The sequence below is a fragment of the Paroedura picta genome, chromosome 4, assembly GCF_049243985.1.
Source record: "Paroedura picta isolate Pp20150507F chromosome 4, Ppicta_v3.0, whole genome shotgun sequence".
NCBI lineage: Eukaryota > Metazoa > Chordata > Lepidosauria > Squamata > Gekkonidae > Paroedura > Paroedura picta.
In genome coordinates this window covers 46,184,536-46,211,676 of record NC_135372.1, presented here as the reverse complement: position 1 = coordinate 46,211,676, position 27,141 = coordinate 46,184,536, and the positions used below count along the sequence as shown (strand labels likewise).

Here is a 27,141-nt window from a genome sequence, read left to right as displayed (position 1 = left end):
AACAGTTTTACAATTGGAATAATGAGGATAACCTCCCTCCCAGCATTGTGGACCAATCAATGTCTTATAAATCACAACAATCTTAAGATCTGGACTTCTTCAAAAGTAATGTAGTCACAATGCTGATTCATATTAAGTGCATTGGTTGACTGATGGTCTGTTTTGGGCTTGGGACATGTTTTGTAGGCTAGAGACAGGGTCATGCCCTCCAACTATCTCAACATATTAACTATTGACAGTTCTTACTTTTTGGTACCTCTTCTTGGTAAATACCTGTGTCTACCTCTGCCTTTTTGAGGCTGCTATGTTAAAATGTTGTCAGTATAATCGATCATTCTTCAGCATCTAGCTCCTTCCCTAAGGTCTGGAAATAAAATCTTTCTGAATAGGGGAGTGGATGCAAATTGTTTGCGTGAAACATTCTTGTGGTGGGAGAGTTCATTATACATTCAGGATTGTTTTCCTTTTGGATGAATATGCTTGTAAATAAATATATAAATCAAAGCCTTAATACAGTGGCTAATATTGGGATAAGGGAAAGGCCTCTAAAGCAATCTGCTGCAGATAAATATTTAGGTTAAAGCTTTCAGCAATGTCCAATGTTTGGATGGGGGAGGGAAGCTGAGAAGATGATGTTTGTTATCAGTGTGTCCTATTTTCACCTGTTAAGGATGGGAATGTCAGCTGACTGAACAGACTATTTGCGATATTGTACGAAAAGCGAGGAGGTGACCCTTTGTAATCTTCTTTGCAGCTGAGGATGGGTGTACCAAGTTAGATAAATGTCCAAGTGGAATAAAGGTGTAGAAAATTGGGCGCCTGGAGAAAAGGAAGAAAAAAACCCTGAGGATTTGTTCTCACAAAGTATTTTGAATTTTGCTTATACCTTGGTGCAAGTATAATCACAACCCTCCAAACTGAATGTGGTTCTTCATCCGTTATGGTATTCCATGCTCTTTACACACGCCTCACAATGTTGGTTTAATTAGAGAAGGAAATAATTGTAGAAGCATAAATGGTTGTGACACATCTTTAATATGAAGGTCATTTCCCAGTCATTGGTGAGTACATTAAATACTATTAAATACTAATTAGTACATTAAATACTAATAGGCTACATATCAGGGCCAAAAATTAGACTTATTTCTGGCCTAGCTTATACCAACATGAAAGAATATCCCAATCTAAACTATAGAAACAGACGGTGTGTGTTTTTAAGACTTTAAGCCATACATCTCTTAACATTTTATGTCAGCTGTAGTAGGCTGAAGGGTCACCATCACTCGTTGTGGAGACTGAGGCTCTGCAACTTTGGTGTTCCTCCCATATCTCCCAGCAAGCAAAGTAATCATTGTGTGAGCCTGACCTGTAGACCAGGGAATTTCTTCCCCAAATCTACTGGTTTCTTGGACTTAATCTGCATCCTAGAGGACAAGCTCAGCATTGTGCAGGGGGCTGGACTAGATGACCCTGTAGATCCTTTCCAACTCTATGATTCTATGATTCTAACAAGACAGAGGAAAGGTTCAGATGAGCCATCTTGTGCTTCCCCTTTGCCTAACTCTATGCTATACCTCAGAGGGGTTGAAGTGGGATCAGAGACTAGGTGTAGAGCAGATGGCCAAGTTGATGTTAGAGCATCACTAAAGCTATAGCATCACTGATGACATGTTGATGCCAGCATGCTGGAATGCTGTCCAATGGCCCCCTCATTATTGCCGTCTTATTTTTCTTCCAGCACCTGGATAAGAGGAGATGAGAAGGACCTGCTGGGCATTAAAGTCATAAGGCAGCATGTCCTTCTCACCACTTCTTACCTGGGTGGTGGGAGAAAAATAAGAGGCAAATGGGGAAGAGGGTAGTGGGCAGCATTCCAACATGCTGACATCAGTGTGTCACCAGTGATGCTCTAACATTCAGTCAAATGCTAGAGCATCGCTGGCAATGCCATTATATTGATGGTGAAGCTCCTCCCAGTGGTTGCCGGTCTTCTGTAACCCAACCCATCCCAACCCAACCCAACCCAACCCTAGTCTGCTAGCCATTGACTGTGGCTTTTCTGCTGCTAGACAAGTTCTCTGTCTCTGCAAATGTTTTCAGGGGATAAAGGAGGAAATGTTATTGAGCTCCTGACTGGTCCTGATTAGTCACCATCATACATGGCAGGTGATCTGGCTTCATCTTGATAGATTATAAATTGTACTGGCCTCGTTTTAAGATTTGCTATGAGATTCCATTTAGGAGATAAAGAGCTTTATCTAAGTCTGCCTTCTGCTTCAAAGTTTTAGTTCACAGAAGTATTCTGCTAGCTAACTTTTATACAAAGAAAAATCTCATGGCTTGGATTGTTTCCTGTGCCGTGGGTCTGGTGGGCCTTCTTTAAGATTCTTGGCCTTAACTAATTGTGGCAGACCATCACATTAACCTACTCTGTGCTGGGTATGATTAGCATGTGTAAAAATGGTGCTAGGTGCTGAGTTATCTTTGGAGAGGTTAACACACGCAGTTCGTCCCCTGATGACTGCACAAAGCATCAATAATGGATTTATATGTGTGAACAAGCCATCACGTCAACTTCCAAACCTTCTGATTCAGTGCTTTTCAGCAGAGCCATTTGGATGTATAGCATCAAAGGGTGAGAAACCAAAGGATGTCCATATACATGTGAACGGGCCCCTAACACACTTGTACATCCTGTCTATATGACAGGATTTGCAAAATGTGTGACCTTACTGGCCGCTCCCGAGAAAGAATATGATAATGTGAAAAGTGATCCTCAGTTCATTGCAGTCAAGCCGATATAATCTCCCTTTCACATTTCTTGTCCAGGGAGATTTTAACTCCATAGCCTCTTGTAGATCTGTCCTTGTTTCATGAAGTTTCCACTTCTCCTGTTAGTCTCACTCCCTACTTTCCAGCCCAGGAATACTTCAAATTTATAACCAGAGAAACTTATGAGCCATCCTTTCACTTGAGACTGTTGCCTTGAACTTTGCTTAACAGGTTAAGGTAGAATCTGGATTTGAGGAATCTAGGGTAGGAGTCCTTTTCCATAAGAATGTATACAATTTTCTGTGCTTCATCAAAGCTAGAGGGCGTTGGATTTTGAGCCTTCTGAGCTGTGGCTTTTCTTGTATGGAAGTCAATGTTGATCTAGGAAGAGCAAAATCATATTTCAACATCTTTTAAAACTCTTTGTCTTTTTGACATTGTTGTATTTCATAAAGAAGTATAAATCATTGCTGATAAAATCAAAACCCAAGACCCTTTGATTACAGCTAGGTAATTGCCCTAAAGGCTTTTGATTTATCTTTAAAAAATTGGATGCACATTTGTGCTGTCCGTGGATATCCTTCAAGTACTAAGCTCAGCTACCTAGTGTTGTGTTGTAGCCCTGTTGACATGTAACAGTACATGCACACAAACTGGCATGTACATGCATATATCTGTAAGAAAGATCCAGTGCAGATTCACTTAAAAATAAATAAGGGGACCGGTGCCAGGATCAATGTGGGGTTCAAATCATACATACAGCTTTGCATGCAATTAATGTAACAGGAGTGCACATATAAAGAAAAATCAAGTGTTCACTGTAATATTGTCCTTTTGTTCACTACAGCTTGTGATCAGGAGTCTTAAAGCAGCCAGAACTGGCCTAATATTTTTTCTATAAGCTATGCTATGGGAATGAACATTTTGTAGCTTGCATCTCTTCCCTGTATCCCCCGCATCTTGCATCTGTTCCCTGCATTGTCCTATAGTATAGTGACCAGAACATACATAATCAAGAGTTGAGTGGGATAACGTTTTCTTGTTTTTAATTTCAGGAATTTAATTTTCACATCACTGAGTTCCATGTTACCTTGTACAGACTATATACTGTCTCCATATCCAGGATTTAAGGCACCCTGGTCAGATTGATCTCAGGGTCTCCCTTCTCTTTTCTACCCAACACCAGACTTACAAATATGCCTTTCTGCTCTCCCACCTGCCTGTCTGTCTTTCTCTTGCCTCCATGTGGACTCTCCCCCTGCTTGTGCACACCACCACCTACAGCCCTTTCCTCCAGTGGCGCTGGGCAGCTTGTGTAGCTGCAAGCACAGTGTAGCAAATAAATAAATGTGGGGGGAGGGAGCGGTATGTGGGGCTCAACAGAATACTGGCCCCCACTGAGGGTATGCTGATGCTGGCCCTGCTCCAGGTTCCTGATCACTGATATAGATCAAAATCCAAACGTGTGTGTGGGTGGATATGTATTCAGTTTATATCCATCCAGTATATTTATGTTTTGATTGTATGGGGATGTCTCACTGCCCTTCAAACTTTATTTTGTTGACTTCTTCTCACACTGGCGTTTGTTCTTTATGTAAACTAGTCCTTAGTGATGGCTCCGATGTAGTGTGGAGATTTGTTCTTAGAAAGGCATCAGGCAAGTGGCTCCAAGAAGTACATCCAAACAGTACCATTAATGAGTGGGAAAGATAAATACCATGCATTAGTGACTTGTCTTCTTGTACTCTGTGAAGCACTGCATGTGCTGAGAATGCTTTAATTACTACTACTACTACTACTACTACTACTACTACTACTACTACTAATCATCACATGAGGCCAATTAAATTTTTGATATGGGTGGTATTTATTTGAAATCAAGGGGGTTGTTTTCTGACTGAACTTACCTGCTTGATAGCATCTGACTGGACAAACTCCATGTAAATCTTCTCTGCCTTGTCATGTAAGTAATCAGACTGGGTTTTCTTGTAGTCTTCACAAGCCAGCCAAAAATCAATGTTTTCATCACTGAACTCAGATTTCAGAAATTCTCTGAAAGCATCTTGACCATCTGTGATAAACAGAAATAGGATGGTGCCTTTACTTATAATCTTCAACAGAGCAAAACGTAATAAATAAGAAACGAAATTGATTAAGGTCTACTCTAGGTCCCGTCTTCCCAGAAGGTGAAGATTAGGAACTGGCCTTCTCATTACAACTTACTTTGCTTTATTTTGGGTATCACTGCTTTTTTGTTGTTAGAGGGGCCCAAAACCATGTAACCCAGCAGGTCCTCACAGATATTCTGTGCAGCAGGCTTGGCTCAGAGATAATATTTGTGACAAGCCTAAAGTATTTCTCTCCTTGGCAATAACATGGGACTGGAAATTGCTGTGGTGCCACCAGTAGGTCAATGTGATTAGCTTCAGTTTGGGCCCTTGGGCATATCCCAGTGCTGCTCTGCTTCTTTGGAATAGTTTGCAGGGCAGATGAGAAAAACAATAATATATAGCAGTTCAGGAAGTTGTACAGAGCAGTACTATATAGATGAGCCTTTGAAACTGGTGGTGGGGATGATTTATTACTTTAGTTGCAGGACCTAGTTTGTGGTCAGAGGCTGTGGCTAAGCCAAAGAGCCTCTGCTTGGCAGGCAAAAGCTCCCAGGTTCAGTCCTTGGTGCTGTCCCTTTAAAAGATCCAGGTAGGAGACCTGTGCCTGAGCCACTGCCGGTCTGAGTAGACAATACTAACTTTGATGGGCCAAGGGTCTCATTCAGTACAAGGCAGTTTTGTGTGTTACATGCAACGTGTTATTTATTTATGTTTAACTTTACTTTGTTTATACCCTTCCGTTCTCCCCAGTGTGGGCACAGTGGCTCATCTCAATCTCCTCCCCTCCATGTTATCCTCACAACAACCCTGTGATGTAGTTCAGGCTGGGAGAGAGTGACTGGCCCAAGGTTACCCAACATGGCAGAGTGGGGATTCAAACCTGGGGCTCCCATCCAACACTCGAACCCAGGCTTTCTCAATCGGGGTTTCACGAAACCCTGGGGTTTCACGAAACCCTGGGGTTTCACGAAACCCTGGGGTTTCTTGACAGCCCTGGAAGGGTCATGTTGACCTGCCCTCCCCCCAATGGCCAATGATGGGCCTGGAGGGGATGGGAGGGGAGAAACGCCGGGTGGACGTGTCCACAGCTGTGCTTCCCAGCCACGTTCTATGTGATTGCAGCACTCCTGGGGTTTCTTAAAGCCTGAGGAATGTTTCAGGTGCTTCTCAACAATAAAAAAGTTGAGAAAGGCTGCTCTAACCACTACACTATGCTTGTTCTCTCTACTGGGTTTTGTCAGGCTGGTTCCCTTAATCTTATGGCGTGTACACTTGTAATTTTTTGATGGAGTGTTTTTAGATTTGGTATTTATGTGATTTGTGTCCTGAATTCTAGAAAAATGGTGGATATGAACATTTTAAATAAATGAGGTCACTCTGCAAGATTGATGGCTAGACAAGGGGGTTGTGTTCTTATCTCTTGGCAGACCTTTATCCTTTGCTCCACAGTGATGGCTCTCTTTTGAGCTCAGTCAGGGCCGAGGTTCAAATCTCCTGCTGATGTGTTGATTTATTGGGAGCTGTTTTGTGGGTTTCAAAGTGCCTGTGCTTCACTGGGAGTATGGTTTCATTTTAAATAACCATTTTTTTTAAAATGCCAACCGTCTGTATGGGAAGAGGGCATGTACCATTGTCTCGCTATTGGAAGAGGAAGTGATAGCTGGAATGTTCTCTCCAGTGACTAAACTTTTGGCTCGGCAATCCATATGACCCCACCAGATAAAAGCAGAGTGCTGGTGTCTGTAGAAGCCCTGCTGTAAAGTGCCTATTTTTGGAATGTTTTAAAGAACAGTGTAAATCAGGAATATACAACATGTGCATGGCTACAGTGAGCATCACACACACTATCAACAAGGCAGTCCTTCAATAAACTTCCTTCAGATGCTGCCCTGGCAGGCCACAGTGTCCTTGGATGTGCTTGGCTTGGTCCCTCACGTGTTACGCACACCTGACCTAAGTGAGTGTCTTTCATCTGCAGTTGTTTTGGGGAGTCGCTGACTTTGCTTCAGTCCATAAATGTGGAGTCAACCACTGGTTTCTCTTAAATCCTATGGCTGTAGTTCAGGAACGTATAATATATATTTTAGACTAAAGTTGAGAAATGACGTTGCAATATAAATATTTCACCCTGTGGTATTAAACATGCATGTTTTTGAAGCAAATGATGATAAAAAGCAAAAGAGTTTTCTTGTCTGTGGGTCTGAGCGTTTTGGGCTCACCAGGCTGTTTTTAAGGGCTCAAACAAATCAGAAGATGATCAGAAATCTTCCGGTTTGTATAAGATAACTTGCACACATCTGTGATTTGGAAACTGAGCAGGGACTGAAGGGTTAACGGCGTACAAGGATAATTTAGAAGCTGGTTTAATGGGTTCGTCTTTGATACTCCAAGCCAGGGGTAGTCAAACTGCGGCCCTCCAGATGTCCATGGACTACTATTCCCAGGAGCCCCCTGCCAGCATTCGCTGGCAGGGGGCTCCTGGGAATTGTAGTCCATGGACATCTGGAGGGCCGCAGTTTGACTACCCCTGCTCCAAGCAATCGTCAACGAAGGCAACTGCTCTAGGTCCAGCCTCCTTTTGAAGATTAAACACAACATTTTAATGTAGCTGTTAAAACACGATGCTTACACTGGGTCGACAGAAGCGCTGCTAGAGATTGGGACCACTGTGCCACTTCCTCTGCAGAAAGCCTAAGGGGTAAAAAAAAAACATTCAAGATTTAGCTGTAAGAAACGATAAAGCTGGCTGTAAGAAATACAGGCTTCGGTGGAAGGGAATATTGGAATAATGTCAAAATAAAAAATTGTTGGAATGTAAAAACATATTGGAAGACAATGGTCCATTGCTTCATCCACATATCTATGTTTGAAGTGAAGTCTATCATGAGAGATATTTGAACACAACGATATCACTGTTACATCCCACCCTTTTTCTAAGAAGTTCAGAATGGATTTGGATGAATGAAACTACCTAATGCATGCACTATCTGCTATGGTTGGCTGGCACTGTGTCTCCAGAAACCGATCTTTCCCAGTGCTGCTATCTGAAATTCTTTGGACTGGAAATGCCAGGAATTGTCTGCAGTGCGTGAGTTCTACCACAGATTTAGGGCCACTCCTGCTATATTCTCATGGCAAGGCAGATGGAGAGATTTAAGTCCTTGTCAGGACATATTCTAAGGTGGGGATAATAAGATCAGAGTCCAGTAGACCCTTAAAAGACCAACAAAGATTTACTCAAGGTGTGAGCTTTCGAGTGCAAGCACTCTTTGTCAGACTATGAAACATGTCAGGTGGGGATAAAGAACATGAAATCATGGGGGAAAGTGTAGACACTTCATCTGCATGGCATTCTCAATGTGACTGGAAACCCTGCTTTTTAAAAAGGTTTTTCAGATGCACAGAGGGGATGTAACTCATTTATATGTATATTTATTTATTTAAAACATATTCATGCAGGGTCTTTATAGAATCATAGAGTTGGAAGGTACCTCGAGGGTCATCTAGTCCAACACCCTGCACAATGCAGGAACTAATTGCCCACCCACAGAGACCCCAGTTCTATGCCCAAGTGATCCCCCCCTCACACATATATACACCAAGAATCTCCAGAATCCAACCTGGCCTGGTGGAAATTCACCTACATCCCACAGTGGCAATTAGCAGTTCACTGGGTATGCAAGGAAGGGCCACAAGAGACAATCACTGATATACCCCTTCCTGCCCTTCCCACTCACAATCTGCCTATGTTCACAAAATCAGCATTTCTGTCAGATGACTATCTAGCCTCTGCTTAAAAACGTCCAAGGAAGGAGAACCCACCACCTCCGAAGGAAGCCTTTTCCACTGAGAAACCGCACTGTTAGGAACTTCCAGATGTTTAGCTGAAAATTCTTTTGAATTAATTTCAACTCATTGGTTCTGGTTTTACCCTCTGGGGCACCAGAAAACAACCCTGCTCCATCTTCTATATATGGTTCTCTGTATGTGTTCTAAAGCATGGGTAGTCAACCTGTGGTCCTCCAGATGTTCATGGACTACAATTCCCATGAGCCCCTGCCAGCACTTGTTGGCAGGGGCTCATGGGAATTGTAGTCCATGGACATCTGGAGGATCACAGGTTGACTACCCCTGTTCTAAAGAATGCATACAGGTGAAGCTTGCCCTGATCCCATCCCCAGCACCTATTCATCCTATCCATATAGAAAGTTGGACAAGATCTAGATACTTGCACCAATCTACTTGGTGAGCTTTGTGGTTGAGAGCCAATTTGAACCCGTGACTCCTCCATATCCTATCAACCAGTTTTACAGTAATAATACAAGACCATTATTTGGAATACATGCAAATTAAAATTTCTTGATATTAAAAAAGCAGAAAGAGATATTTGATTCAGTTACAGGAAACAAGAGTCTCTTACAGGATTCTTCTGATTATTGTCAATCTGAAACTCTTTGGTGCTATCTGCGGAAGTTGTCTTACTGTATACAAATCTCACAATTGTGGGAAGCTTATGTTAATGTACAGTAATAATATTGTGACCAGAAGTAAGTTGCTCACAGATGTAAAGAACTCATCACAAATCTGAAACTGCCAGAAAACTCGGAGTGTATTCACAAATGAAGGGATACTCTTGGAGAGTTTGCCCAGTCAAAACCTGTTCATTTCAATGGGTCTAGATCAAAGTTTAACTCGGTATAGGATTTCACTGAGAATGCCTCAGGGTAGTGTAAAAGTCACTCTTCAGTTCTTTGGCTTCAATTTCAGGTTGTGAAACATTTCACTTCTGCCCAATTCTCCTTCGTCTCAGCTTCTTGAGAGATCCAAGCAACTGAAGAGGTTGTGGGTTATTTCGCTTTGTGTGTGCGTGTTCCTGAAGCGGCCATAACAAAACCCACAAATGCAACCTTCCCACCAACATAAAGAAGCTACATCTGTTGAATCCTCATATAGTTGTTATACCGACATGGAATAAAGGAGGACTACACTTAGCTTTGTTTTTTTTTGGGGGGGAGGGGGATATCAAACTGTGTCTTGCAAAGTCAGATTACTTTCTGTGCTTGAATCTGGCACCCCTGATGCCTATCCATTGCATCATCCAAAAGAGGCATCCAGCCAGTTCACTGGGTCCCAGATATGCATCAGAATGCAAGTGGAATTGCTTATTGAGATGTTCATCTGCATCAGCTCTGTTTTGTAGCTGCTCAGTCAGGAGGAGAAGTGGTAATAGCAATGGAAGCTGTTCTACCCTAGCCGGGAGGAAGGCTTTAGACGTTGCACGGTGTGATGACAGAATATAGATAATTATTTCGGTAGTACAGTTGCTATTATGGAAAAGTGATGTGAGGTATACAAGATGAATAAAACAGAAAAGAAGCAGATTAAAATGGGGGATTTGCTGAGCACAATAGTTGGGGCAAAAAATGGTCTCCCTGAATATGCTTGAAAATTTAGAAGCTCCTCCAGCCTTCACCAACATTATGTCAGAGAGGGACAGGCTCTTGCCCAAGGTGACTCATGTTAGTTTAATCCAGGGGTAGTCAAACTGCGGCCCTCCAGATGTCCATGGACTACAATTCCCAGGAGCCCCTGCCAGCATTTGCTGGCAGGGGCTCCTGGGAATTGTAGTCCATGGACATCTGGAGGGCCGCAGTTTGACTACCCCTGGTTAATCAGATGAGGGGAATGACAGAAGAAGAGTTCATTTTATACTTTTCTCTAACTTTTAAGGAGACTCAAAGCAGCTTACAATCACCTTCTCTTCTCCCTGTGAGGTAGGTGAGGCAAGAGATTATTCATTCATTGCATTAGAACAAGCATCTTCTACATCAATAATAAATCATGGTAAGGGCGAATGATTTGGTGGTCAGGCAACTTTTATTGCTGTCTGCAGGAATAAATGCCATGCAATAATATGGCTGAAAAAATGGGGAGTCTTTTAAGAATTGGAATTTAGCATGCAAGGTGCTCCATACTTATCCTCTCTTTGGTATCATTTATTGAGCTGAAGACGATGCATTCTGCCTTAAGACTGTATGCAAAGCCTTGTGGGTTCTTCATAACCAGTCCCGAAGCATCCTGATTGTAGTTCAACACAGTCCACTCCTGGTGGCACGAGGAGAATATAACCAGAATACTAACTGCTGATGTGTTTGTGGATAAATGGACTGAAGTGCTTTTTCAGCATCTGTCCAAGATTATTTCTGAGGCACCCATTTGGTATGAAGAAGTGTAGAACATGGTTGATGCCTACCCTCATCTCTGCCCTGGGCTTTTGGCCATTACTGTGTGTTTCAGCAAGGAAATCAAAGCATACTCAAATATCCACATTATTTGTCTGCTTATTCAATATATCTTTCTCCTACCCTTCCCCAGCTTTATCTTCAGAACAATTCTGTGAGGTATAGACCAACAGAGTACTACTGGCTCAAGTTTACTCATGAAATTTTTGTTGAAGAGTGAGGACTAAAACCAGGACCTAGTCTGCACACAATAGATAATGCACTTTCAATGCACTTTAGAAATAGATTTTCCTGTTCTAGACCCATTATGCACGGGGGTTTTAGCGCACATTCGGGGTGGAATGGCGGCGACTAAAATCACTGATAATGCATAGAGGCAGCTGCAACCGGCCGCAGCTTCGGTGCATGCCGCTGAAAAAGCCGTGTTTGCGAAACGCGGAAGAAAGCGCAGCTTCCGGGTGACCGGGGCGCAACCAGAAGCGGCACCTGGATCGCCGCGTGCATAATCAGTTACTCTGGGTTTTGCCGCCGTCGCGCCCCGCCCCGTGCATAACCGGTGTGCGTCGCGTCTTCCCCCTCTGCGTTTTCCATGTGACCTGAAATCGCCGTTTCGGCAGCCGTGCATAATGGGCCCTACACAGGAAAATCCAGCAGCCAAAGCACTTTGAAAGTGCATTATCTTATGTGTACAGACTAGGCCCAAGTCTCCCAGTTCCTTGTTGTTGTTAGTTGCAAAGTTGTGTCCAACCCATTGTGACCCCATGGACAATGATCCTCCAGGCCTTCCTGTCCTCTACCATTCCCCGGAGTCCATTTAAGCTCACACTCCCAGTTCCTACTATCCCATTATTTTTTCTATACTTATTTCCCTAAAAATTTTTTTAAAAAATTAATGTTTAAGTCCCCTTGGTTTTCATTGGAGAGAGTTGAATGCATAGCAAAACCCAGTGGAAAACCCATAGCAAAACTGAAAGTGGGCTCTGTAACATACACTCATGCAAGCTTAATTATATACATACCACAGATGTTGTCCCGACAAACTAAAGCTTTTGGTTTTGTAACTTAATTCACTTTTGAATCATGCATATTCCAAACTATCTTATAGTTTCATACTGGTAGATACTTCATGGCCATGGAGTGTATCTTGTTGCCAATGATTTCTACCGGTTGTGAATAACTCCTTCCCAATAAGCGGCCTAGATGTATTTTTGTTTAAAATGTTCTTCAGAAGGGCAGTTGTACTTACAAAGTCTTGGTCTTCTTCTTGTGATCATTGTCTTCTGCATCCTCATGGTCGTCTGTCATTTTGGTAGAATTGTTGTGCCACAAAAACATCCAGGGCATTTTGATTTTGCTTTCTCTTGTTGGGTTGTCAACCTGTAGCTCTTATAGATCCAAGTGACTGGCCCACTGGCTCCAGTGATGGATATATATACTAGCTCATTGCAGCAGACTTGTGTGAAAAGTCTGTTTATCAAGCTATGTTACCGCAAGCAGAAAGGAACTTCCTTTTTTCTTCAGTGTCGATGACGTGTAGATGATTTTTTTTTTAAAGAGAAAAAACACGTATGTGATTGTGGTTAAACTGAATGAAATCAAATCTCTTTGGTTACATAAACATAAAAAATAGATTCTAATAAATAAAGCTCCTGGAAGAGCTGTGAGCCCTGGGAGAGCTTTCCGCAGGGCCTACAAGATGGAGCTCTTCCGCCAGGTCTACAGATGAGCCAGTGCTGGAGGAAGATTGGATGGGCTCCCCTTGGGAAGACATGCCACTACGCTGGTACCATCATTGGCATGGCCAGTGGTTGTACTTCCTTGTTGCCCCAGCTGGCAGTCATTCTGTTACAGGAAAGGCATATATCTTTTTTAGCGCCCTGTGGTATTTTTTCTGTAAAATTGTATGGGATTATTTTAATGGGGTTTTAATGGGGGAGCACCCATGAGCCGGCTTGCCGAGAGTGGCGGGTAACAAATCAAATTAACAATAATAATAATGCTGATGATGGTTGTGTTATTTTTCTTTCCTCCATTTTGTCGAGACAACCCAGAAAAGTGGGATTGGCTGAGAGAAAGAGACTGTACCAAAGCTACTCAGTGAGCTTTGTGGTCTCCAGTCAGGAAGCCACTGATAACCATGGTGGCCAGGCCTCCAACAAGAAAAAAAAAATGGCTGGCACAGCATAAAGAACCAGCTGGGTGTAGTGGTTAAAAGCGGTGGCTTCTAATCTGGTGATCTGGGTTTGATTCTGATCTCCTCCATGTGCAGCCAGATGGGTAACCTTGAAATAATTACAGTCCTGTTAAGAGTTAATTTTACAAAGCAGTTTCTCTCAGAGCTCTCTCAGCCCCACCTCCCTCATAGGGTGTCTGTTGAGGGAAGAGCAAGGGAAGGTGATCATAAGCTGCTTTGCGACTCCTTCAGGTACTGAAAAATGGGGTATAGAAACCTGATTCTTCCTGTGAAATTCAGATGTATATATATAGTCCATGATCCCACTGACAATCCCAGAGAAATGTTGAAAATGCAGAATGCGTGCAAATCACCTGGATTAAACCATACTGAATTCAGTCCATGTGAAATAAGTAATAAACAGTGCAAACAGAAAGGGCCTAAGTCTCCTGAGTCTTAGATGCTTAGTCTAACCACCACACACACACACACACACACACACACACACACACACACACACACACACACACACACACACACACAACAAGATATGCTGGCTACAGCCCTGTTTTGGAAAGCAAAAAGAAACAATATAGATTCCTATTTCTGTTCCTTGTTTGTTAATGGGAATGTATTAGGGCATGGCCATATTGATCCCTTACTACGTGTCAGTAGCCACAGTAAATAGAGAACTGCAGGAGATATGCATGTATCTTCTTGAGCATTACAGCATTAAAGCACTGAGTACTTCTTGCAGGACTACTTAATTCCTTTCACTAATCCTGATTAGCGTCTCAATGCTACTGGTAAGTGGAAGGGACTTTCCACTGAAACATAACAGAGAATGTTTACATCTGAGTAAACCTGTTTGGATTCAAGCTGAAGAAAGCCTGATACCCTTTTTCTTAATGAGGAAGGAAGGGATAATTGGTAAAACCATTTCAGCTACTGTTTTTGCAAAGATATATGTGCTCTAGAGCAGGGCTAGTCAACCTGTGGGCCTCCAGATGCCCATGGACTACAATTCCCATGAGCCCCTGCCAGCGGCAGGGGCTCATGGGAATTGTAGTCCATGGACATCTGGAGGCCCACAGGTTGACTAGCCCTGCTCTAGAGCAGCCTTTCTCAACTTTTTCCACCTTGAGAGACCCCTGAACTAGGATTGGGCACTTTGGCATCTGGATCCTGACGCAGCCAGCGCCACACTGTGGGTGGGGGGAGGGGAGGCGTGGGCATTGTCGCACCAGCAGGAGCACACACGCAGGTGCAGAGCTCTGCGCCTGTGTGTGTGCACCCGCCAGTGCGCTGATGTCCGCGTCTCCCCTCTCCACCCATGGCACAGCACTGGCTGCGTTGGGAGCGAATGGGTGCTTAGGGCGTCGAAGTGCCCAACCCTACCCTGAACCACGTGTCAGGCTTTGAGAAACCCCAGAAGTGGAGCAATTGTGCAGAATATGGTTGGGAAGCATAGCTATGTACGTGCTCACCTGGAGCCTTTCCCCTCCCCACTGTCTCCAGGACCATCATTAGTCATTTTGGGAGAGGTAGGTAGGTCCACATGACCTTATATGGTCATATCATCCGATAAATGTTTAACAAATTTTAAAAAATTAAAATATTAAAAAATTAACTTCCACCCATTAAGGAAACACTTCCACAGCTGTCAAGAAATCTACTCTAGAGAAATCTTGAAAGCTTCATCCATGTATTGTATCCTGTCCATCTCTGTGTCTCTTTTCAAGCTTTGTCTTCTTATGACCAGTATGCAGCAGGTTATGTTGGAATGATTTAGTCTAAGAGGACTTAGACTAAATCTCACCACAGAAATCAGGATGTTGAGGGTATCTTATGAATGAAAATGAACACTAGCAACTGTCAAGGCCATAGCCACAGGGTTATGCAAAAACCTCTTTGTTTGTTCGCCTGTGTCAAGATGAGCTTAACCACAGGAGCGTGGCAGACCTCTAAGCAAAAATAGTGACACAAATGCAACTGTCTCGCGGCTTTCCTGTAGTGTGTTTGACGTTGTTGAGTAAACAGTGAACCACACAGAAAAAGATTTTTTTTTAAACATCAGTAAACCCTCTTGTAGGGAACTGAATCATATTCAAATGGTCTCAGGTTTTGAGGTGAACTCAGCTGAATCTGTTATGGTCCTTGAGCCCAGGTTCCTTTTGAAATATGGTCATAGGATTTTTTTCCTTCCTCTCTAGTCCCATGGATTGTTGTTTCCAGAGGAGAAGAGAAAAGAGAATATTGTATTGGACCCCAATGGGTGATTGCCAAATGAAAGAAAAGCCTGAGATTCTGTTCCCCATCACCTACTCACAGGGATGAGCTTTGAATGCAGAAGACTCTCAGACTCTCAGGCTCTGCCTTCTGAGCCTCTAGTTAAAAGGGTCAAGTAGTATGGAATGTGGAAGACCTCTACCAGAGACCTTGGGGAGGCCTTGCCAGTCAAACTAGACATCAGTGATCTGACCCCTATAGCTTCATATGGTTTGGCCAGATCTTTAATAGCTTGAAAACACGATCAAGTCATCAGTTCTGATTTTTAAATTTGACCCATGAGATCCCTTCCAACTCTATCTTTAAACGTCCCGTGGCGCCCACGGGGCGCCACGGACTAAATAAAAGAGTAAGCCCTGTCGGGGAGGAGTTAGGGCGGGCCCTGTCCGGGATAAAAACTCGGAGGGACCAATCAGGAGCCGCAATGCGGCTCCTGATTGGTCCCTCCGAGTGTCCATCCAGGGCCAAGCCGCCAATGGGGGGCCGCGCAAAGTCTCGAAGATGCGGCGTCCCTGCTTCTTCCCCCCCCCGGGGACCATGGCCATTGGGGGGAAACGATGTCGCTGGCCACCTTCGCACGCCGCCGAACAATGCGGGAGCTGCGCCCTGCCTCACGAGCTGCCCACCTCCCACTTCGCCCGCGTCCTGCAGCCCACCACCGCCATTACCTCCTGGCCGTGTCGACCGCAACGATCCCTGCCTGCCCTGACGCCCAGGAGGGCCCCATGGCAACGCTCGTCGCCGTCCCGCTGCCAGCAGCGCTGAGCAACAACATGGCGCCTCCCAGCCAGGCCGCGCGCCCGCCACCGGCCTCCGCGGCCACCCGCCGCCACACCTTTCTTGCTGGCCCACCGAGACAACACTCTACTCTGGCGACAGGTGGATGCGGCCGCGCCCCTGCATCAGCCCACCGTCACCAGCCACCCCGCGCTCCCGCCGCCAGCTGCCGCCCTAACAAACATGGCGCCTTGCACCCGGGACAGGCGGATGCGAGCAGCCTGCGCAGCCACCCGCCACCACCACCCCATCGCCGCGGGAGCACCAGCAGTCCGCTGCCGCAGCTCCAGGTAAGACCCCCGCGCCCCTGCCTTCCCCCCTGCTAGCGCCCATTTTATCTCACAGTAAAATGGGCTTTAAATCTAGTTATTCTATGATTCTAAATCTCAGTGTTTTAGCAGCCCATTATTTCACGTAAGCAAACTGTCCGCTTTTGCAGGCCTCTCTAGTCCAAAGAAATGTTTTTAACTCATTATAAAGACCTGTGGGTTATACTGAAGCCACCTTCTCCTATTATGTAGGAATGCCAGCCTGGGGATCCAGGCAACAGAGATCAGTTATCCTGGAGAAAATGGCTGCTTCAAAGATAGACTATATGGCATTATGTCACAGTTGAAGTCCTTCCCCGCCCTAAACCAGTTCTGTGTAGGCACAACCCTCAAAGTCTCCAGGCTCCCAACCTGGAACAGGTGACTCTTAACTGTTTGGGTTCTTGACCTATTTGAGCCAGGTAGGATTGCCAGCTGACCAAGATAGCCTAGGATAACCAGTTCTTGGAAGCAAAGCTGGGTGGCCCTGGGCAGAGTTTGGATGGGAGATCTCCAAAGAATACTAAGGTTATAACAGGGAAGCAGGCAATGGCAAATCATCCCTGAATGCCTTGAAAACCTTAGAGGCTCACTATATGTCAGTTGTGACTTGATGGCACTTTCCACCATGAGGGTTGCTAAACCTGACAGTCAGTGGGAAAATGGGTGGGGTGGGGATGTTGAGTGCTGGGGGCCACCAACAATGGTGTGATCTCACTTCCAAGAAAAGCCAGAAATGTCATCACATGTCCTCTCTAGGAATGGGTGCATATTAAGGTTTTACCCCAGGTTTTCTGACAATTTCTAGAAAGGTGTTATGTTGCTACTGGGTTTCCCTGGAAATTACATCTTGCTGTTGCTAAAGGCAATTAATTTCCTCCCCTCTCCTGTTGGCTGCTTGAGTAACACCAGACAAAATCTCCCATCTCCAGCTGGCACATGGCAACCCTAGCCTATGGGCACTTCTGGAATGTCAAGTACATTGAGTGGTTCCCAATCCAACATGGCATGTATAGAGATGCCAGTCCCCAGGTGAGACCTCAGGATCCCCTAGAATTAAAAATCTCCAGGTGACAGAGACCTGGGTGTAAACTACACGGAGCTTTTATTCCAACCCCACATCGATTCAGTCCCTGCCCTCTACACAGAATGCGATTTCCGGTTGGATTTGGGGCGATTTAAATTTTCCTTCTGCAGCAAGAAGGATTGATCCGGAGTGATCCTACCTTTATTGTGGGATATCTCAGACTGCTGCTAATCCTGAATATATTCAGAAAATTGCATTGTTTTGAATCTGGGTTCTCCTCCATGGTAGAGGACCCGTGATTGGGTACAGGTGGTCATGTGACAAGCCTGCCTCAAAGGAGAACCCCCTAAGTTCTCTCAACTTCTGTTGGCCTTGGATTTTTTTTTGTGCCTTCTTTGTCCCCCCCCCCCTTCAAGAAAAGAAAGGATTTTTTCCTCCCTCCTCTGACTTCTTGGATCCTCTCCCCCCCTTCAAGAAAACAGAGAAAGAGTCTCCATTTGCCTCCCCCCCTCTTCTCAGCCTCCCTAACCATGTGCAGAAGACTTTCCTGTTTCAATGGGGAGGGGGGAAGAGGAAGACCCGAGTTCAAAGCGATCTGAATTCAACAGGATTGACAATGAAATAAAAAAAGTAAGTGCAGACTCTGCCCAGCTCTTCTGAAGAAAATGGCTTCTTTGGAGAGTGGACTCCATAGGATTATACTCCATTGAGGTCCCTCCCCACCCCAAATCCCATCCACTCCTTGCATCACCCCCAAGTCTCCCAACCCAGAGCAGGCAACCCTGTGCATGGAAGGCAGAGCCAATGACAGAATGGTTGACATGGGATTTGGGATCAATTGGCAAATATTGGGAAGTTTCAAGTTTCTGAATGGGTGCTCCCTGGACAAGGGACTTCCTTGACTAAGGGACAAGGGACACAAGGGACTTCCTTGACTAAAGCAGTGTTCTGAAGCACCATTTGCCATGATGGGGTAAAGGAAAGTCAGGACTGACCTTTTGTTTTGTGGAAGGAATACGTTTGGGGGAAAATAAGTACACCTATGGACACTGATCAGTGGGTACCATGACACCCAGGGTACAATGCTGGGGATGAATGCTCTACTTGAAGGTTGTTCCATAGCCCTAAGGCTACAACCGTAGAGGCCCTACTGCTTGTTTCTTATATCCTAGAATGTATCTCATAGGCTGTGAAGAAATGTTTAAGTTGATGGCTTAGATTGGGCCAGGAAGCATTGTGTTTACCACAGGATTAGTGGAAAATAAAAATTTGTAATGGCTATTCTTGTAGCAGCCAATAGTCAAGAATGAGAAAGGACAGGCTGCATTCTTTTCAATGACTGTAGTGGTCTGGGGTTTTATTTTAGCAAGCTGCACTTTAGAAGGAATGACAGGACAACAGTAGGAAAAATACCTTAATTAGGGGAAAGTATAGAAAATGTATCAGAGGAAGCATTATAGTTATATAAGGAAGAATAGGCTAAGAAACTGGGGGGATGAGTGTATATAGAAACAGATTTGTAAATAGCTGTATTCCATTGATTTCTCAAGCGATTCCTTTTTCTTAATTTGTATTGTTTGCTCACATATATTCTTGTCTTCTGAATCACATCTTGTATTTTGGGACTTGGAACTCCTAAAAACACTCAGAAATCTGACTCAGTCAGTGCTTATGTGTTATGCAGACAGTAATGAGCACAACGGGAGAATTCCTGGAGGGTCTAAAAGAGGCAATGGTACGCCCATTACTGAATAAAATATCTTTGGACCCACGAGAGCCCGACAGCTATTGACCCGTATTGCACTTAGTGTTACTTGGGGAAAATGGTGGAAAGGGCTGTCACAGATAAAATATCAACACTCCTGGAAGAATCTACGATCCAATACCCATCTCAGTCAGATTTCTGGCCTGGCCATGGGGTAGAGACATTGCTGGTCACCCTGATGGATGACCTTCATCGCCAGCTGGACTGAGGCGAGTTAGCACTGCTGGTACAACTAGATCTCTCAGCAGCGTTCAACACAGTCGACCATCAGCTTCTAGCTCACCACCTTGCTGATGCCGGAATTCGGGGGACAGCCCTTCAGTGGTTGATCTCCTTTCTCCGTGGTCATGAACAGAGGGTAGCAATGGGAGAGAGATCGTCAAACCGCTGACAACTGACATGCAGCATCCCAAAAGGAGCAATCCTCTCTCCAATCCTATTTAATATCTTCATGTGCCCTCTTGCCCAACTTGTACGGAAGCTCAAGCTGGGATGTCATCAGTATGTAGATGACACCTGCCTCTTCCTCATGATGGATGACTGCCCTGACTCTCCCCCAGAAGTATTAGCCAGCTGCCTGGAAGCAGTGACGAGATGGCTCAAGCAGAGTCATCTGAAGCTCAGTCCTTCAAAGATGGAGGTCCTAAGGCTAGGCAAAAAGGCATCATGCAAGGAAACACGTCTGTCAAACCTGGATGGTGTGCAGCTATCAGTGGCTCACTCCACCAGGAACTTGGGCGTGATCCTGGATACTTCCCTCTTAATGGAGGGTCAGGTCACGAAAGTAGCATGTGGCATTCTACCGTCTTTACCAAGCCAAACCGCTAGCATCCTACTTGGCCCCAGAACATCTAGCCGCAGTGATCCATGTGATGGTCACCTATAGACTGGACTTCTGCAATGCAATCTATGCAGGCCTGCCCTTAGCCTTGATCCAGAAACTACAGCTGGTCCAAAACACGGCGGCCAGGGTCCTTACAGCAACACCATGCAGGTCCCACTTCTGGCCCATCCTTCAACAACTGCAGTGGCTACCAGCTGAATTCCAGATCAGGCTAAAGGTTATAGAAATCACCTTCAAGGCCATATGCGGTCATGGTCCAATTAATTTCCACCAGGCCAGGCTGGATTCTGGAGATTTTTGGTGCGGGGGATCACCTGGGCATGAAATTGGGGTCACTGTGGGTGAGCAGGTAGTTGTAAGTTCCTGCATTGTGCAGGAGGTTGGGCTAGTTGACCCTGGAGTTCCTTCCAACTCTATAATTCTCTGTGAGCCATCTAAGACTGTATGCTAAATACTCAGCTTATGTACACAAATCTCTCTGGCTGATCAAAAGTGATGCTGTGAGCTGTGGGGATCCCTTTTCTTTAATTCTGGCTCCTTTTCCACATCAAACTGGAAATTGCAGCTTGTCACACTGTTATGTTCAAAAGTATGAGTAAGATTCCATCCTTGAGATACTGAATAGGTTTATTCTCTCCTCTCCCCCTCCCCCGGAAATGGTGTTGAACCCCCCTCCATTTTTTCCCCTACACTTTTTCTTTCCATTTTGGGTAAATTTCACCTTCCCTAACCCCCTTTCTCAGGCTTGGGGGTGCAGGTACTGGTAGAAAGAGAATGCATATGGGGTCCAGAAATGGTACATTGAACTGAACCTCTTTAGACTGCAGGTAGAGGACCACATTTTTCTAAAACTTCCCTATTAAAAAACAAAATGAAATCTTGTAGGGCAGTGGTCCCCAACCCCCGGTCCGGAGACCGGTCCCGGTCCATGGATTCACTGTTGTAGGGTACAATCTGGATAGGAATCTTTGTAGTGTGCTGTGGCTTGCTTGTTTGTTTTCAGCTAATGGCAGTATTATAACCTGCAATCTGAAGAGGTATCAATAAATGACCACTGTATGTTTTTACCACTTCCTTCTTGCATATTTAGGACAGGCTGTTGTCTAGACCGGAGACGCAGCATTTTCAGAAACAAATGCATTTTGATGGCACCTGTTTCCTCTTGTAAGGGAACTCGTTTCTGCTTCTTTTAAATGTTTCACTACGATTTTATTTTTTAGGTCAAGTCAAGGGCTGCTACATTTCAAAGAAATCACTCTCTTTCAGAGCTTGGAGCCTTTCTCCCAGGCCAGCACTGACTACCTCAGAAAAACAGCAAACTCATTTTCAAGAGTCTGATTCTTGGTTTCCCGGATGCAAAGTTTGCTAAAATGTACCGGAAATTCTCACAAAACCCAGTTAGTGCCACTGTCAGGTAAAACTATGTTTGATTTTGTGCAAAAAAAGAGAGATGTATATGTTTTCTGTGTAACAAAGAGTTAATTCCCAGATCTATGAAACCTGGAATCCACCAAACCCAGTGCAGCTTACTAGCTATGTTTATATCCTACTTAAGTACCTGGCGGCAAACATCAGCCTTTTATGAACCTCCATAGGAGCAACACACATGGCTGGTGCATTGCATTAGGTTGCAGGAGGCATGGGCGGAGGGGTGGTAATAGCGTGGCAAGCCAAAACACAACCACATTATCATGAGTTTAATTTCTCCAGCAACTGTCATGAACTCTTTGTGCATGGCTTCTGTGGTCAGTTACTCAGGTGGTGATTCTGAGAAGGAATTGAGGGGTCTTCTAAGTCAACTGAAGCCCATGGGTTCATAAGGGTTTAACTCTCCTTAGGACGATGCTTCATGCATTCTCACACTGCTGCCTGAGATCTGCTTTGATGCGGATACCAGCATGAGGAACTTGGGGCCCGGCAAATATATGGTCGTGTCAACCTGCCCCGCCCTCTCCAAATGGACAGTGATCAGCCTGGGGGTAGGTGGGAATGTAGAGCAGCATTTCTCAACTTTTCTACTGTTGAGAAACCCCTGAAACATTCTTCAGGCTTCGAGAAACCCAAGAAGTGGTGCATTCATGCAGAATATGGTTGGGAAGCATAACTGTGTACATGACCACCTGGGGGCACTCCCCCTCCAGGCCCATCAGTGGCCATTTGGGGAGGGTTTTTTTTTTACATGACCATATATTGTCATACCACCTAATAGATGTTTAACAAATTTATAAAGTATATATAAAAATTCACTCCCACCCATTCAGGAAATCTTTCCAGGGCTGTCAAAAAATCCCAGTTTCATCAAACCCTGGTTGAGAAAGGCTGAATTAGAGAATCTGTATTGAGCTTAGAAATATTGTGAAAATGCTGGTAAGATATTGGATTATCCCCCCCCCCCCCCCGCCAGATCATGCGAACCAAATGCACAAGCCTAGTGAGATAGGTGAGGCTGAGAGAGCTCTGAGAGCTATGAGTGGCCCACTGTTAACCAACCGGCTGCATGTGGAGGAGTGGGGAATCCAACCCAGTTTTCCAGATTAGAGTCTGTCACTTTTAGGACGGGGTCGTGATTTTTTTCCTGCCGATTCCCTTTTTCCACTGAGCCCTCTGAACTCAAGTTCAAAACACAGCTGGATATTGGCCATTGTATTTTAAGGAAATCTGCATTGCAACTGGTTCATTGTTCAGTGATCAAGTGATGAGAAATCATGACAATTGAACTGACCCTCGTATATCATGATATATGACAGCGCACAATGTTATCTCCATGTTGTATTTTCTCATTATTGTATTTTACAGTAAGTTCTCACCATTTATCGTTTTGTAATCGGGGGCCATGCAGTCAAAGAACACATGTTCAGTTCAGTTTTGTGAGATCGGCTCTTGTTGGTTCTGTTGGTCAAAGCAACAAGAACATGAACTGAAAAACATTTGATCCACCAGATGCCTTATGCAAATACAGTACAGTTTCCTGTCATTTGATGTGTTGCTGTACAGGAAATAAGTTTAACGATAAGTACGAGAAAGGCTGGCTTTTCTGAACACAGAGAGTGCCTTTTCTGCCACATTTTATACAAAACTGAGCAGTAAGTCAGTTCCTGGAGGATGTACTGTTTATGTGAAAGGGAGAAATTAAATCATTAAAGGCTCCTGAGAAATCAAAAGGCCTGCATTCAGAGGAGGCTGCTTGTTGTGTCTCTGAGTGATTTACTGTTCTGACTCCACCTCTTTTTCTATCTGCTTTTGCTGACTGAGTAGTTTTGTCATATCTCCGTCATAACAGTGGTCAGATAAATCTATAATTTCTGAGACAAGAGATGATGTAGCAGAATGACGGCCTCAGATGAGAGATGTCTGGATCAGTAAGTCATGGGATGGACTTCTCTATGGTGTGGTAGTTATTTAGAGACTCCCAAAACAATTTGGGCAGTTTAAGAGTGAAGCATCCTTTCAACTGTGTGTTCAGAAAATGCTGAATTTTGGCTATGAGATGTTTTTGGATCACTGAAGTAGCAGGATGGAAAAACTGGGGTCTGGAAGATGCCTACACTTCTTTTTGACGTTTTGTTGGAGCCCGTGATTGTAGTAGTCCATATATGTTGTTATGCATTACATCTTTATCTCCAAACTCGTATGTCGTAGACAGGATAAAATTCAATTAAAACAAAATCAGCATGCAGAAATTACTGCAAAAAACCTACTACAAAAGATACATTTAGAAAAATTACATCAAGCTGTTCCAAATGTGGAATGTCTTCATGATCCTTTCAGTGGAAACCAAAGCTTGGGCCAAATGAACACGAGAAGCAGCTGTGCTGGATCAGGCCATCCAGTTCAGCATCCTGTTTCACAGAATGGCCAGCCAACTGCCTTGGAAAGCTTACAAGTGGGGAGTAGACGCCAAAGCCTCTTCCTTTTGTTGGCCCTCTCTCTAGCACTGGCGTTTAGGGGAGTACCACCTCTCAATGTGGAGTTCCACTTATTTAACAATGGAACGGCCCTCCAGGAGTTTCTCTGAAAGAACTATGTCTTTTTGAAATTATCCCTTTTTAATTTAATAATGCTTTTATCTAGCCAACTTGCAATGTTAGCTTGCACTCAGTGTAACTGTATTTATGTGCTTCTTATTTTAAACTGAGCTTTGTTTTGTGGGATACTAGGTCAAAGGCATACAAGTGTGGTTAATTGTATCTGTGTGTGATTGTGACCACTTGCAAAGGTAAGCTAGAACAAGCAGATGAGTCTGTTTTCCATTTAGGGCAAAGCTTTGGCAATGTTACTCTATGCAAGTTTCCAAAATACAATGACATCAAACAAAGCAACTTACAAGAGCAGGGTCTACAAACAAGTCCAAATTCATTAAATTTCTAGCCCGCCACTCCTGAAAGGCTCATGGCAGGTTACAACATACATAAAATACCCAATAAAAATTATCCCTAAAAGCTAAAAAAATACAACACAATCCATAAAAATCCAGGATATACTGCGGCAGGAAAAAATCAACTAAAAGCCCCACCTACTATCACCTCGAGGGGTGGACATAGAGGAAGTAAATCTAAGCCGCCAGTAGAGTGACCCAGGAGGGGGGTCAAGATCTTCCTTAGCGTGCTGACCTCAATGTGTTCTCTTTCTGTTTCTGCATCACAATATATTTACATGTAATTTTAAACTATTTCTCATTCTAAATTTCTCACCTGCTTGCATAATACTCTCCTCAAATTTTGTAAATGATCTGTTTGTCAAAAAGGGTGTTAATTTCTCTATTACTGCATAATCGGCTAGTTTATTGTTGTTGTTGTTGTTATCGTTATCATTATCATTATTATTATCATTTATAGCCCGCCACTCCCCTAAGGCTTGTGGAGGGTAACAGATAAGAACCCCTAATACATAAAAACCATGCTAATACAAAAACAAATCAGCCAACCCAACACGGCTACATTACCCAAGGAGGAGACCAGAGATAGCCTGAAAGGACTGCAGAAGAGGGGGACCCGATCTCACCAGGTGGTGCCGGCCTCAACCATAAGCCTGGTGGAAGAGCTCCGTTTTGCAGGCCCTGCGGAAAGCTGGTAAATCCCGCAGGGCCCGCAGCTCTTCTGAGAGCTCATTAGACCGGGTAGGGGCCAGGGCCGAAAAGGCCGTGGCTCTGGTCGAGGCTAGATGCGCCTCCCAGGGGCCGGGAACCACCAACAAGTTAGTCCCCGCGGAGCGTAAGGCCCATTTTTTACAGCTTGGACAAACATCTAATTTCAATTTTGCTCTGTAGATAAATTCCAGCTGCTGTCCGTCATCTATTTGAACATCTCTTCCAAAATTTTTGGTAATTTAGTAGGTAATATACCTAATAGCATATACTTAGGTACCACAGGGAATTTAAATTTTAATGCTTATGTTCTGCATTTCCCAATGCATTTCCTTCCAATATCCTTTTGCTTTCTTATCAGTCTAGCATATATGGTACAAGGTGTCATTTATGCCTTGACATTTTCAGCATTTTCCTTTGTAGTTTTTGTCTACGTTCTCAATATCCTTTGAGGTTATATGCTATAACCTATCCATCTATTTATTTATCCATTTCTATAATGCTCCTTCTGGCTTTGCCAGCTCGGGGCAGTTTACAACATATAGAACCAGAATCAGTAAAAAGAATAAAAACACCATAGATACACATAAGTCACAACCTGCTGTTATTGTTTGTCACTGTTAATTGACCAATACAATGTACTCTCACATTCAGGAGGAGAGCTTGGAAGTTTATGGAGGAGGACCCATTTCCTGTTCTATCAATCATTTGATTCACTGGCTCAAACCAAACACCTGGTGGAAAAGCTCCATCATGTAGGCCCTGCGGAACCTAGAAAGTTCCATCAGGACCCTCAGCTCTTCTGGGAGTTCATTCCACCAGGTTTGGGCCAGGGCCAAAAAGACATTTTGTACCAGTTGCGATTTACAACAATTGTGCTTACATCAGAGATCATCCTATGGCCATGTCTCCTCGAATGGCATACTTGGTGTAGTGTACATTCACCAGGACACGTAGACTGTGCCAGAAGAAAGGCCAATAAGGCGGATACACAGTTCATCACTAAAGTTGGGGGTGGGGTAATACAACACCCAGATATTACTCATAGACAGCCAACCTTATTCAGAGAAGATGGTGTGCACTTGTTCATTGGGGGGACAGATATTTGGCTAACTGGACTGCATGATGCATTACTGTGATGGCTGCAGGGTGAGCATTGGCAGGAGCTCGGGGGAGAATACCCCTTCCCACAGGCTCAGTGGTGGGATTAAACATGGGGAGAATTTTTGGGGGGATGGCAGAGCTTGCACGTTACTCTACCTTTCCCCGTATAATTTTCAGTCTCTGATTTAAAAAAATATTTGATTGTATATAAACTTCGTTAAAGAGGCTAATTATCCTTCCAAATATTTTAGTTTTGAAGCACAAGACAACTCTTTTTTGTTTAGTATCCAAGAGAGAAAAAAAGTCTTCTGCTCTCACTTTACATCACGTTTTCAAAGAGTGATTGATGCACTAATGTTCCGTCTCTGCATATAAGCCCAACTGGAGGTGGGGGATAATCTCAAACTCCTTTTGAATGTCTGTTCTCTGAAGAAAGTCGGAAAATAGCTGCAGTTGCATGTATCTTGGCAGTGAGCACCATCTCTCAGGCTCCGAGAATGTCTCCGTTGTTCCTGTTGTCTTTTTGGCAGCGGGAACTTCAAAGACTTCTCTTGCAAGCAAAGTGGAAGAAACATTCTTTGTTTTTCCCCTTACAGGGGAAAATAAGCAACTGGAAACCCTTTACCTATTGGGTTTTTCCAGCTGT

At 44.2% G+C, this 27,141-nt stretch overlaps 1 protein-coding gene and 1 long non-coding RNA gene across 3 annotated transcripts in view; one reads left to right on the top strand and one right to left on the bottom strand.

The window, feature by feature from the left end:
- The window catches only part of LOC143835305 (uncharacterized), a 353,076-nt gene that overhangs the window by 115,744 nt on the left and 210,191 nt on the right, over nucleotides 1-27,141 (top strand). The gene's annotated exons all lie outside the window — the stretch shown is intronic.
- On the bottom strand, nucleotides 1,056-12,587 carry RGS1 (regulator of G protein signaling 1). The gene is made up of 4 exons (XM_077336291.1): nucleotides 12,372-12,587; nucleotides 7,513-7,574; nucleotides 4,680-4,843; nucleotides 1,056-3,153 (listed from the first exon to the last, which is right to left on the bottom strand). The coding sequence occupies exons 1-4, from the start codon at nucleotides 12,467-12,469 to the stop codon at nucleotides 2,968-2,970; spliced, it is 510 nt and encodes a 169-aa protein (XP_077192406.1). The 5' UTR covers nucleotides 12,470-12,587; the 3' UTR covers nucleotides 1,056-2,967.